At 37.8% G+C, this 14,664-nt stretch overlaps 1 protein-coding gene across 1 annotated transcript in view; it reads left to right on the forward strand.

Moving 5' to 3' along the window:
- The first annotated feature begins 2,476 nt into the window (after positions 1-2,476).
- Positions 2,477-14,664, forward strand: part of kcnk2b (potassium channel, subfamily K, member 2b) — a 68,719-nt gene continuing 56,531 nt past the window's right edge. The window contains 1 exon segment of the mRNA XM_048206180.1: positions 2,477-2,867. Coding sequence (XP_048062137.1) covers position 2,867 — 1 coding nt within the window. The 5' untranslated portion in view covers positions 2,477-2,866.

Here is a 14,664-nt window from a genome sequence, read left to right on the forward strand (position 1 = left end):
TTATATTTTCTCGATTTATGTAGCTGGCAATGCAATTACCCACAGAAGCTTCTGGCTGTCAGGACAAATGAAAAAGTACAGAAACAGCAAGGAGGTGGTGAGAGGTTTACCTTAAGTTTACTTTGCTGAGGGTTTAAGTATGCCACTGGAGACAAACATACAGAAAGGTAACTGTAAAGGTTTCCAGACTAGCTAGCTGCAAAGTACATTTTTGAAAAATGCTCTAACCTTTTTCCAGAATTCTTGCTCTTTTAAGTACATCTTGGCAAACTGTAAACTAAACTCTTTTTTTCTGCTCTGCATTGCATTTCATCTTGCAGTATTTCTTCTATTTTGGTTAATTAAATATTTTGAGAATAAAATGAGGTTGATTGGAGAAATCCAACCTGGAGAAATTTCATGCAAAATAAATAAATAAAATAAAATAAATAAATAAATTGACCCCAATGCTTCTCTGTGGAACACAGTACTTTTTCCCCATGCAATTAATGAGTACAGTGCATTCCATTGTTGCACTGTATGGCTGAATGCATATATGATTCTGTTGAATGCATAAATTCACAAAAATAAGTTCATCTTAAAATTTATTTCTTAAAATGTTCTTTATTGTTTCTTATTAAATATGCAATAATGTTATCAAAAATGTTGCCAGAATAGTGGTGTCCCTGCCCATGATGTGGCAGTTGCATTGCCATAAGGGGCAGTCTAACCCTCAATTGCTCCCCAGGCGCCACAGCACAAATGACTGCACACTCCATGGTTTGAAGTGTGTGTGTTCACAGTGTGTGTGCAGTGTGTGTGTCATATACTTGGCCTTCACTTGTTACTTTCATAAGTCATTAAATTACTAAAATGTTATAAATATTGTGTACTGTGTATCTTCAGAAGACTAAACTGTTTGATTCATATGGATTATGTTTACAATGTCTTTATGAACTCTTTGAAGCGTCAGTTTTTGCTGAATGGACTTTCAATGAAGGGACAGTTGAACAAAATGAGGGTGAGTAAATGTTAATTTTGGGGTAAACTAACCCTTTAAACTTTAAAAGGCTAACCAAGAATATAAAACATAAATTTATAAATATTTAAGCTTCTAAAGGTTCATTGCATCCTGGAAGTGGCTTATAAACGTGTTCCAGGTTGACACTGCTTAATAGCATAATCAAGTGACATGTGAAGGCCAAGTATGGTAACCCATACTTGGAATTTGTCCTCTTCCATCCTGTTAGTGCACACACATTAGGAGTAGTGAGTAGTGAACATACACACTGCAATCTGTGGACATACACACCTGGAGCAGTGGGTAGCCATTTTTACTGTGGTGCCCGGAGAGCAATTGGGGATTAGGTGCCTTACTTGGGAGAAACCAGGCTCATTCAGGGGGGCCAGTTCTCCTCTGGCTAACAGCGAACAGTGCTTTATTATGATTTAGGCAGCTATCATAACTCCGATTGGGATCGCAATAGTCAAAGTATTTATTCCAGTTCCATCCAGTTGAGGATCGTATTCATCACACCGGTATGGACGGTTTGTTGAGGATCTGTGCCACTGGCTGTTGTGTCGATGAGGCCTTCACAGTGGATGATCTAGTTGACTCAATCTCTGCTGACACTTCAGGGCTGCATTGTCGTCGTGTCAAGCCGCAGGTCCTCGATCTCAACTGGATACGGCCCGGATCCGGCTGACTACGGTAAACCTCAGGATAAACAGAGAGACTAATATTAGCGTAGATGCCATTCTACTTCTGATGTAACGAGTACATCTGGTGTTATAGGAAGTGTTCCCAGTTCCGGCTGACCTAATTTATGCAGCCTAACAATCCTTTAACGGATTTGAAAACATAAATTGATAATGTGTTATGTGTATGCCAGGAGATGCGTTTTTAGTCTAGATTTAAACTGACAGAGTGTGTCCGCTTCCCGAACAATGCTAGGAAGATTGTTCGAGAGTTTAGGTGCCAAATAGGAGAAAGATCTACCGCCTGAGGTTGATTTTGATATTCTAGGTACTATCAACTGGCCTGAATTTTGAGATTGCAATAGATATATAATATAACTCGCAATAAATATATATATATATATATATATATATATATATATATATATATATATATATATATATATATATATATATATATATAAGCCTACTTAATAAGCTTAATAAGCTTGACTTGGCAAAAAGAAACATGCAGAATTAAGGAAATGTAGCCTATAGTTATGTTGTGACTGGACTGGAGACATTTTAATTACACATTTCAAAATTTGGTCAGTAGAACAATAGATTATGTAAGCCTATATCCCTTACAGAAATTAGCCACGTTATATATAAATATATATATGTGTGTGTGGTTATATAGCAAAACCATGGTTAACTTATGGTTACAATGGTTAACTGTATTAACCATGTTTATTTATTTATTTATTTGGTGGGTGGGGGTCTTGTAGTAAACCATGGTTCATTTTCGGAAGGAATGATATAACTTGCTTGGAACATTAGGAAACCGTATGAAGACGTTGCCTAAGTCTTTAAAATTACCAAAATTACCACGAACAAATAACGTATCTAAGTCGTGTGTCAGCAGGACTGAGTTTAAGAGTCAAGAGCACAATTATGATCAGCCTGGTTGAAACCTACCATCACAGATCACGAACCGCTCTCGCGCGTCTTGCGTCATTGAAGTCTGTGATCTAGAGGAGGTGCGATTCGATTCACTCATTCAACAAGCTGTACATTTCTGCGAGGTTCTGGCAGTTTTAACAGCAGAAAACACCCCTATTACGGATCAGAAGAAATGGAGCTGCAGAAATTGAACCGAAACGCTGCGACCACACGGTAACGCGAGCGTCGATGAGGAGAGGACTAAAGAAGTAAGTTACATAAACAGAAACACAGCCGGCTTTATAATACATCAGATGTGTTATAATGCGTGCGTATGTGTGTATGAGAGAGAGGGGAAGAGAGAGGGTGCTGGAGGTTTGGATTTGATATAGTCTTCTATTTGAACTAAAGATCATAAACGACATGAACAATATTGCAAGATGAACGTATCAGTGAACAATTTCCTTTGGATCAAAAAGCAGATCAGTACATGGAGAGAAAAAAAAAAAAAAAAACCCACCGGGCAACCTTCTGAAATGGTTCATAAATTATCAATTGCATTGCGTATCGCGAAGAGATGTGATACATGCTTAAATCATTCCATTTCATCCATATTTCACCTGAATATTACTCATGTTAATGTGGAGAACTGTTTAAAAGTAGCATCGATAAGAGGAGATATATAGATGTTTTGAGTTGGGGTGCTGAGATTTTCTGGGATGGGGGAAATGACTGCTCTACATTACAATAGTGCAACCTAACAGGCAATATACTGTAATTTACCAAGATTTAATTTTAGGTAAATCCTTCAGATTATATTGTAAAAGCTGATCATCTGCTGTAATCAATATTGTAAATCTAACTCCAAGATAAGGCTCTAAATGAGTTCAGTGATTCAAGTCAAATAATGATTATGTGAAAACATAACCAACACCACATGATCATCTTTTTTTTCTATTTCTATTTCTTTTTCTTTTTCTTTGCTTAACTAGCTGTTACAACAGCCCAAACAAAATCTAATATGAAATAGTCAAGGGTCAAGAGCCCAACTAAAGTCTTCAATAATGGTCAATCATCACTCAATTAATCACTTAATTATCTCATTAACTCCGACACTGCTTCAATGGTACTTTAACTCAGTAGTGCGCAAACACATGAACACTAAGCAGTGTTATATAACCTGGGCATTTTTCTGCATACTATTAGATAAATCTTACCTATTTCATTTACATATGACTTACAAATATGTATCGCATTAAGTTTATTAGTTTGTTTATGTAATCCAAATGGATGGAAAATTTTAATGTAATTCAATTACATAAAACAAGTTTAGACTGAAATATTTTTTTGAGTGTATTAAACAGTGAACACTTTAAATGTTCACAAATTGGCCCTATTCACTTGCATTGTTAGTGCCTCAGTGTAACTCAGAATTTTAGGGACAGTTAATATTAAAAATACCACATCTTAAAGGCTTTAAACATAAAGGCGAGAACAATGAGACTTTTTAAGTCTCACTTAAAAAGACAGAGCACAGTTTTTCTCAGGTTCCCTAAATCCCAACATCAGTATTTTGGTTTTAATAAATCAAGGGCTGTTTTTGAGAATGAAATATTAAATTTAAAACTAAACTGAAGCACAGAAGTGATACTTCTTCATGCATAATACCGCAATTATAATCTTATGCGCAGAGATTGGACTGAACGAGCTCTTTCTCATGAATAAATGCAGAGAAACCGTGTGACGCAGATTCGCCCCCCGCAAGCCTATCTACACACTCAGAGGCCCGAATCTACGTCAGATTTGTGACATAGCTTCAACTTTGCTTTTCAAACCGGAAGAACAAAATTGCTCCGAAAAATGCAAAAATAACCAATTTTCACTTGTTGATAAACTTTATGAGTGCTATTAGAGTTTTCAGTGACATGCAACCTGTGCGTATCTGTTCACATCTCAAAAAATGTGTTCTGGGGTTGCATGACCCTTTAAGATGTTAGTTACATTTCAATACCTTTCTCAAAAGTTAAAAATGCACAGAAAAATTTAATAAACCTTTTTTTCCCCCCATGGCATTTGTTGCCGCACACCTCAGCATGAATATATCCTGCATCATTAGAGGTTAATGTGTGAGTAATTATAATAATTTGTGCATCTGCATTTTGTGTGTTTTAGCTCTGATTTACTGAGTTTGCTAATTCCACTAATAGCAGCTTGGTAGCTTGATTACATCTTTTCAGCATTTGTTTAACTGGTGATTCTTTGTGGTTCTCAGCCTCTGTTGTGTGCATGTAATGAATGCTTTGTGATGTTAAAGTGCAGTAAAGATACAGTATTTGCAGTTTGAAATTTAGATTTCTGTTTGGTATTAACCTGTGCTGTAATTACTTCAAAGTGAACCCTTTTTAGGTATTAAGTTTGCAGATGTATCTGCATCAAATTAAAGCTGTTTTGTAATCTACAACTTATCCCTAAACTATGTAAATTAGTTAATGCCTCTATTTAATTTAAAGCTGCCTGTCTCTGAATTCTGGACTAGTAATGTCTGTACATACTGTACTGTTGATTACCAACTGTATATGAATTGACATAAACATTGGCATTGACATTGGTTAGACTTCAGTGGGCTAGATAAAGTGATCATCTTTGTGTCTGTTGGCCCTAAGGAAACCTTAATTAGGCTACCCTAATTCATCATATTGAATCTTAATATGAAAATCGATATGAAATTTTGTTTTGAGTGTGGATGACCGTTTGTTTACTGCTCAGGATGACCGACCAGTAAAAAAAAAAAAAAAAAAAAAAAAAAAAAATTAACCCCCAAACCTAGCCCTAACCCTAAGCCTTTTTTTTTTTTTTTTTTTTTTTTAACAGCTGTGAGTGTTAATCTTCAGTGGAACACAAAAGAAAAATGTTTAAAGGTTTATATATGGTCATGGTCTTCTACAAGCTGCAGTGCAGTGCTACAAGTGCAGCTTTATATCTTTTCCCACAGATTCTGAGGTCATCAATCTGCTCAAGCACACTTAAGCATCACTTTTAGAATCATATTTTAAACTGCATAAAATTGCCACAAACAGTATCACTGGGATGCAAGCTTTTTCACCCCAAGGACTTGACTCTCAAAGCTGAAAGTCTGCCCACACAACAAAACCTTCAAACGTTTCTTTATGTGTTCATCAATTGCATACACCAAATGACTTCTCCACTTACAGATCAGGGGCCGTATTCATAAAACATTTTATCTTACCACTAAGAGTTCTCCTAAATAGCAGTAAAAGTTCTTAGCTAAGAGTTTTCTCTTAAAACCTATCCACAAAGCTGCTGAGACAAACTTTTACTAAGGAATAGACTGAAGTCTTAAGCTAAGAGTAAGGGTGGGGTTGACCTCGTTGCTATGGAGTAAACACACAGTGATTGGCTGATGGGGAGGAGTCAGCGATTTAATCATAGAAATATTGTAGAATGAGGTGTCATGTTTCCATATTAAAATAAAGGTTTTAAAATACAAATGTTGCCATATTCAAACAAATATTTTTTAATTAAAATGTTGCCATATTCAAATAAAGGTTTTAAAATGTAGGCTAAGTGTCACTAATTAAACTAATATAGTTAATTGTCCACCTCTTGGATGTCTGCATCTCAAGAGAATGCAAAATGCAAGCGACAAATTATGTTTTATAAACAAAGTTTGGGAGAAACACATTCAAATGGTCTTTCTAATCAGCTCGAGAGGAGGAATATATACACAGACGAGAGCCGACTCGCTTATAGTTACTTTGACAGTTTTCTGTATCCCTCTGCCACCCCACTCTTCACTCTCGGAGAACAGGAAGAACTTTGGGTTTGGGCTAAATTCTAAGCTCAGAGCCCTCGATCCCCTTGGACAGCACACCAAATACGCGTATTTTAATTTTTAAATTTTTTTTACTCTATTTAATCATTTGTAAGTGTGAACTCATGAAAACCACTGCCACAGGTAATCGGACAATATTTATTTTTTTGTTAAAGATTTTTTTTTTTTTTTTTTGGCGTCTCATCGTAGATTCAAATCTATAAATCAAAATATATTGCATTTATGAAGAAAAAGTTCAGCACCTAAGGCTCTATCGCTATTGTCTCAATGGTGTACAGTGTCTTTGGGTGGATTAGGACTGTTTGTGATTTGGTCTTAGTGACTTAGGAGTCCTCTTGACTACTCCTAATGTTTCACAGATTTAGGAGCTAGTTTTAGCGCTAAAATGTTTTGTGAAATACTCTTAGAGCAAAAATGTAAGACTCCTAAAATTAGGACTGACACGCCCATTATTTTTAAGAGTTTCTCCTAAATCTGCAAGTTAGGAGCTACTTTTAGCCTTAAGATGTTTTGTGAATACGGTTGTTTATTGCACACACATGTCCCATATAAATGTGAATATATTGTACACATATATACACACATTCACGGAATGAGTTACAATGAGCGGTAACAACAGATTTCTAATTCCCAGAATGCTTTGCTTCTGACTGTTAAGGAGAGTAAATGCTAAAATTGTGTTATTTAATGTGTTTTGTTCAATATTAAAAAGGTTTTCTGGTATGTCTGAGTTTTTGGTGTTACCATTGTGCTGAACAGTACAGCCTGTGGTTAGGTTGACGAGTGGCCGAATACCATTAAGACTATAATGATTTTACGTAAAAAGTAATGGTTGTGTGTTTTTCAGCACATTAATAATCGCTTTGCTAACTTTAGTACATGCGGTTGTGTTTTTGTTGAAAATATGAGACATTTATATTATATTTATAATTATAAAATATAAGAAATATATTCTCTATATATGTGTTTTTACTGTATGAGTAAATATATCTGCAATATATTTATACACATGCAGTACCATATCTGATCACATGTACATCTATATGAGGTGTATTAAATAAAATCTATATATTATTAGGTATTTAAAATTTCATACATTATGATATATTAGTAAATATATTGTCATATTTTTCAATATATGAAAAGCGGCAATTCCTTATGTATTATTCAATATATTGTAATATATTAACACAATATCTTATTCTGTAAATTTTCAAATATACCGTTAAATCGTTTAATATATTGATCATTCAGGGAAATATATTTTCTTTGCGTAAAGGCTGGAGACTCACCACTCTGTACATTTTGTGTTCTTCTGACTGTATCATGATGAAATGCATAGAAGTCAGACCACATGCAATCAGCATTGGTACCCACATTAATGATGTTTTATTAACAAAATTAGGGAGGAACAAGGTCAAATAATCTATCCAATTATCACGTCATCCCAACCAGCTGTCAACAATCAGTAATCAACATATCTATCCAATCAGCATGAGTGCAGGCCTATATATAATCACAGTCAACTCACCCATGAATCCTTGACAGTTTTTCAACATCCCTCCACCACCTCGTCTCCTCACACTCACCTGGTTACTTCCTAACCTAAAATGGGGGGGTAGGGGTACTCTGGGTTTGGGCTAAATACAAAGCTTGGAGCCCTCTCCCTGGACAGTATGCCAAATACGCATACCATTTATTTAGCTGATTTATTTATTTGTAAGTGTGAACTCGTGAATTGAAAGAGAATGTAACTCTGAGTGGTTTCGTGGCATTTCTGAATGGTTGTACAAGGAAATTCAAGCCACACAATGGGGAGACATGAGCAGACAGTCAATAAATAACAGGTGATGGAGAAGTTCAGGTAAGCATATTCAACTGGTAAAATCAACACAAGGGTCTGAACAGTCTTTCTAAACAACGATGAGACCAGAAAAAGAGCAGAGTATTAGCAATTTCCTTGTTGCGCAGGTAATGATGGCCAGGGGTGTGCAATTAGAATGTGACTGTGAGGAAGGTGAGATAGAGCTTGGTGTAGCTGTGATGGTGCCTCTGTGCTTTTGTAGCAGGAGGAGCAATGGCAATGGAGGTCTTCTGATGCTGATTGAGGTGATGGAGGAGGCAACCAAGGTGTAGCAGTCGGCAGAGTGGGAGACCTTGGGAGTGCTGGTAGAGTGGGAGACCTTGGGAGTGCAGGCGAAGTGGGAGATCTTAGTAGTGCCAGCGGAGTGGGAAACATTAGGAGTACCAGCAGAGTGGGAGGTGTTTAGTGTGCCGGCTAAGCAAGAGATGTCTGGCGTTCCAGCTTAGCGGAGGGTCCTCTGGAGTGCCAGGCAAACAGGAGCCTTAGGAGAGCTGGCCGAGCAGGAGTCCATGGTTGAGCCGGCAGAGATGAATTCTAGGGCTGCCCCCTAATAGTCGACTAAACATTAGTCAACTAGAATAGGTTTGGTCAACCAAGATTTTATTAGTCGGTTAGTCATAGAAAGAAAAAAAAACTCTACAGGAAGTGGCAAAGTTTCACAGTCGCAAGGGACAGGTCGTTAAAGGCAATTCAAGGAAATTCAAACATTTGCCTATCATCCATCAACTTCAAATATGGCTTATCATTTGAAACATATAAGTAGAAGCAACTTTACATGGCTGCTTGCTCTAACGTTAACCTAGATAAATGTGCGGTATTATATATCCAAGCGTTCGTGCGGAGGCGCCACCACGATCACTTGCATTTTTTCAACTTTTTTCATACAGATAAGAGTAATACATCATTCCAAACTGTAAAGGGTCTACTTTTATGTGTGTATACTCACAATAACAACAAAATGTTGTGCATTTGTAAAATAAAGAAAACAAACAGGATGCACTTTCTGCCGTCTCGGTCTCCCTGAACAACAGCGTGTCACATAAATGAACCGAAACTCAGCGTACAGGCTGCTTCCCTCACAGACATGAGAAATATATCTATAGAAAGCTTGAAACATCTACTTTTAAATGACCCAATTCAATAACGAATATTCTATGATTATGCAATCCATATGAAATTTGCACTACTAGAAATTTACTATAGAGATGACAAGTCAGCATCATCAACATCTTGGCAGCTGACACTGACTCAGAAAACAAAGAGTTTATTAATAAACAACTGAAATGTTATTTTTTAATAATAAACTTATAAACTTGCTATTTTTTCTGACACATTCATAATCATTACTTTTGCCAGTGCTTTGCGGTAAGCTTTATGCGTGCACTTGAGCGTGAGGCATCTATTCTGCCCCTCGGTATATTTAAGTTATTAAATGAATATAAACTTAATTAGTCGACTAATGGCTTAAATGGACAACTACTAGTCGAATAGAAATATCTTTAGGCGTGGGAAGCCCTAATGGATACCAGCCTACTCTAACCAGCTGGGTTGAGGACCAGGATGGAGCAGATGGAACCAGAGAAGGAGAGTGACACAAAGTCTCTGACGCCATGGCCGAGATGTATAAGCGAGGAACGACATCTGTGGCTAAGATGAGGGAGCAATGCATGGCCTCTGTGGCCGAGATGAAGTTGCAAGGAACAGCATCTGTGGCCCAAGACGAAGGAGAGAAAGTTGAGCCTCCATGGATGTGACAAGGATCACAGGACTTGGGACCACCTGGACCACCGGACTTGTCAGCTCTGAGACCGCCGGACATGGGAACTCTGGGACTACCAGACTCAGTAGCTCTTTAGAGTGTTCAGAGGCAGGCTACTTCCTCCTTCGCCTCCTCCTCCACATTGGGGTCAATGGGTTGTCCAGACTGGAGGATGGGGAGCTAGAGGGGTCAGCAGGAAGGAAATCTCGAGTGGACTCTGGAGGTTCTGGGAGGACCGCAGGGGACAGTGGAGGCCCTGGAGAAACTAGATCAGTGCAGCTGAGGTCCTCCTCCATTTCTCCCATGATGAAAGAGGAATCCATTCAGTTAAAGGGCTAGAACCAGAAACTGGCAGAGCATCCCTCAGACCACTGGCAGACAGGAGTAATCAGAGGGGTTTGTTAATGCCAACTCTGAAGAAACTAATGAGTATATCATCCTCATAATTCACTAAATTTGCCAGATGTAAAAATTCAGAAATGTTTTCCTTGAGGGAAGGATTGTCTTGGGTGAGGCTGAAATTTGGAGTGATGAAATCCATCCCCACTGAATTCTGGAGTGATGAAATCCATCCCCACTGAATTCAGTGTGATTGGTCTGGTCTTCTCTCATTTAGAGGCAGAGACAGAAGATGAACTCAACAACAGGGTTTTATTTGAAAGTTTTGTGGATGACAGATAATGCAGGTAAGTATGTGGATGATTAATAATAAAAGGACAGCACATGACTTGATGTTAGCAGTTCATTCTCGTCAGATGAGATGAGCATACAAGGAGACCAGGGAGTAACACAGTGGATCAACAAAGGAGCAGACAGGCGATGAATAACAATAATGGAGAACAGGCGATGGTGAATAGACAATGGAGAGGTCCATGTAAGTATATCCAACAGGTAAGATCAACACAAGAGTCTGAACAGCCTTTGGTAGACAATGACTAGACCAGACAAAGTGTGTGTCTGAACAGAGTATAAAGGCCCCGGTATACTTCAAACGAAGTTCTTTTTCGTTCTTTGTTTTGCGGTAAAACGAAGTTCGAAATGTGTGAGCTGCGATATAATGTAAACGAACATCTGACACCGCCCACACTGCTGAGAGTGACAGTTAGATGAATATGTAAATATGTGCCATGCACTTTCTTCTCAGTAACAAAATAAACACAACAAAAATGAGAAAACAGCAAGAATTTATTATAGAAAGCATAAGAAATGCGTCTGATTATAACATGGGTATGTTAACACAAGCTCTGCAAATTAGCACTCCAGTCACGTCACGTCTTCTTATAGCACTTTATTCAATAGATTGCTTAAAATCAAGCAGCTTTACAGTATCAAACATGAAAAACAGTGTTAGTGCCTCATTTTTCTACAAGCACAACTTCATTTTGTACTATAAAGTGGCTATCCAGTGTGTTCATGTTTTCACCCGCGGAGATCTTACCTCAACGAACTCAAACACACGAAATGAGTCAAAGACGCGTCCCACGTGAAGGCGGAGCCTCACCGCACACCTCCTATTACGTTATCACCACTGACCAATGGTAGTACGAAGGTGTTTTGCAGCTGGAGCGAACTTTTACTGAAAGTTCGCTTTGGCAAGCCGTTTCAAACTTCCAAAAAGAACACAAAACGAACTTCGTTTTGGCCTGATTTTGTTTGAAATGACGTCACATCAGTTCGTTCTTCAATTTCATTTGAAGTATACCAGGGCCTTAAGGGTACGTTTACACGACAATGTTCTAAAAATGGAAAGTTTTTTCTTTGTACAGATGACAACGTTATCAAAACTATCCCCGTTCACACAGATCCGTGAAAATGTCTACAAATGCTGTATTCACATGCCAGACAAGTAGTTGGCGATGTCACTTGGTAAAGAAAGATTACGTGCCTGTGTTTCACAGACAGGGTTTAGCCTAAGCCAGGATTAGGCCTTAGTTAAGTTAGGATGTTTAAGTAACTTTTCTAAATGTAGACTTGAAAAAAACATTACTGGTGTGCATCTTGAGACAAAACAATGGCGCTGACATATTTTAAGATATGTCAATACAAGTTGCTTTCAGTTAAAACAGCTCAAACATGCATATTAGTCTAGGACTAGCATAATCCTTGTCTGTGAAAAAGCTTGGTGTTGATGTGACAAATTGCAGAGGTGTCAGTAATTATACAGGTGCTGGTCATATAATTAGAATATCATCAAAAAGTTGATTTATTTCACTAATTCCATTCAAAAAGTGAAACTTGTATATTATATTCATTTATTACACACAGACTGATATATTTCAAATGTTATTTCTTTTAATTTTGATGATTATAACTGACAACTAAGGAAAATCCCAAATTCAGTATCTCAGAAAATTAGAATATTGTGAAAAGGTTCAATATTGAAGACACCTGGTGCCACACTCTAATCAGCTAATTAACTCAAAACACCTGCAAAGGCCTTTAAATGGTCTCTCAGTCTAGTTCTGTAGAACAATCATGGGGAAGACTGCTGACTTGACAGTTGTCCAAAAGACGACCACTGACACCTTGCACAAGGAGGGCAAGACACAAAAGGTTATTTTGTGGAGGCTGGCTGTTCACAGAGCTCTGTGTCCAAGCACATTAGAGAGGCGAAGGGAAGGAAAAGATGTGGTAGAAAAAAGTGTACAAGCAATAGGGATAACCGCACCCTGGAGAGGATTGTGAAACAAAACCCATTCAAAAATGTGGGGGAGATTCACAAAGAGTGGACTGCAGCTGGAGTCAGTGCTTCAAGAACCACTACGCACAGACGTATGCAAGACATGGGTTTCAGCTATCGCATTCCTTGTGTCAGGCCACTCTTGAACAACAGACAGCTTCAGAAGCGTCTCGCCTGGGCTAAAGACAAAAAGGACTGGACTGCTGCTGAGTGGTCCAAAGTTATGTTCTCTGATTAAAGTAAATTTTGCAATTCCTTTGGAAATCAGGGTCCCAGAGTCTGGAGGAAGAGAGGAGAGGCACACAATCCACGTTGCTTGAGGTCCAGTGTAAAGTTTCCGCAGTCAGTGATGGTTTGGGGTGCCATGTCATCTGCTGGTGTTGGTCCACTGTGTTTTCTGAGGTCCAAGGTAAAACGCAGCTGTATACCAGGAAGTTTTAGAGCACTTCATGCTTCCTGCTGCTGACCAACTTTATGGAGATGCAGATTTCATTTTCCAACAGGACTTGGCACCTGCACACAGTGCCAAAGCTACCAGTACCTGGTTTAAGAACCATGGTATCCCTGTTCTTAATTGGCCAGCAAACTCGCCTGACCTTAACCCCATAGACAGTCTATGGGGTATTGTGAAGAGGAAGATGCGATATGCCAGACACAACAATGCAGAAGAGCTGAAGGCCACTATCAGAGCAACCTGGGCTCTCATAATACCTGAGCAGTGCCACAGACTGATCGACTCCATGCCACGCCGCATTGCTGCAGTAATTCAGGCAAAAGGAGCCCCAACTAAGTATTGAGTGCTGTACATGCTCATACTTTTCATGTTCATACTTTTCAGTTGGCCAAGATTTCTAAAAATCCTTTCTTTGTATTGGTCTTAAGTAATATTCTAATTTTCTGAGATACTGAATTTGGGATTTTCCTTAGCTGTCAGTTATAATCATCAAAATTAAAAGAAATAAACATTTGAAATATATCAGTCTGTGTGTAATGAATGAATATAATATACAAGTTTCACTTTTTGGATGGAATTAGTGAAATAAATCAACTTTTTGATGATATTCTAATTATATGACCAGCACCTGTAATTGCCAGACCAAATGAGTGTCTGCAAGAAAATGTAAAACTCTTTACAGACAGTAAAATAAAAATTTACATCTTCTATAGTCAATGGGACTTTAAGTTTTCAAAACTTTAATGAAGACCAAGCCAATTTGAGAAATGTTCTCTACATATCAGTTTTATTCACAAATCACAAAGAGTTGGAGAACACTAGTAAAGGGATATCAGTGGCAGTGCTTTAAACAACTTTACCCTTCAGATACCATATTGTGGTTTGTGGGAAAGGAAAGAGAAACTCTCTGTTTACAGCACTGGGAGCTGAAATGTGTTGGTTATGGTAAGAGGTGTTAAAAATGAAAAAGCTTGTCCTATATCTCTTTCTGGGTTTAACATTTCATTCGGTAAAGTTAGCATAAAGTTTTGATTTATATGCTGTTAAATGTTTGATCACATTATCTTACATGTGCATAAACAAACTTCTATCACTTGTTTCTGCTTCTTCTTCACTTGTTTTTTGATCCAGAGATTCTGTACTATTTCAGAAGATGCGTTTTATGGTCATCAATAAAAGTGTTCCTTGCACCAGATTATTATGCAATATATATGCAAATTACGAGCACAGCACAATTTTTTTTAAATTCATACTTCAAAGAAGCTGCATCACAATACTGTACAAAGTTCCCCATCACCACCTTCCCTATATGATCAAATGTAAATTATTGATGTGTAATGCAATATTTTTTTTCATATGGAAAAGTAGCATGGTTGCTAAAATTAACTAGTTCCCAAAAGTAGCATAAACGTTTGGGTACTAGCATGTTGCATTGTGCCATATTTATTGTGCCACA

The sequence above is a fragment of the Megalobrama amblycephala genome, linkage group LG11 (assembly GCF_018812025.1).
Source record: "Megalobrama amblycephala isolate DHTTF-2021 linkage group LG11, ASM1881202v1, whole genome shotgun sequence".
NCBI lineage: Eukaryota > Metazoa > Chordata > Actinopteri > Cypriniformes > Xenocyprididae > Megalobrama > Megalobrama amblycephala.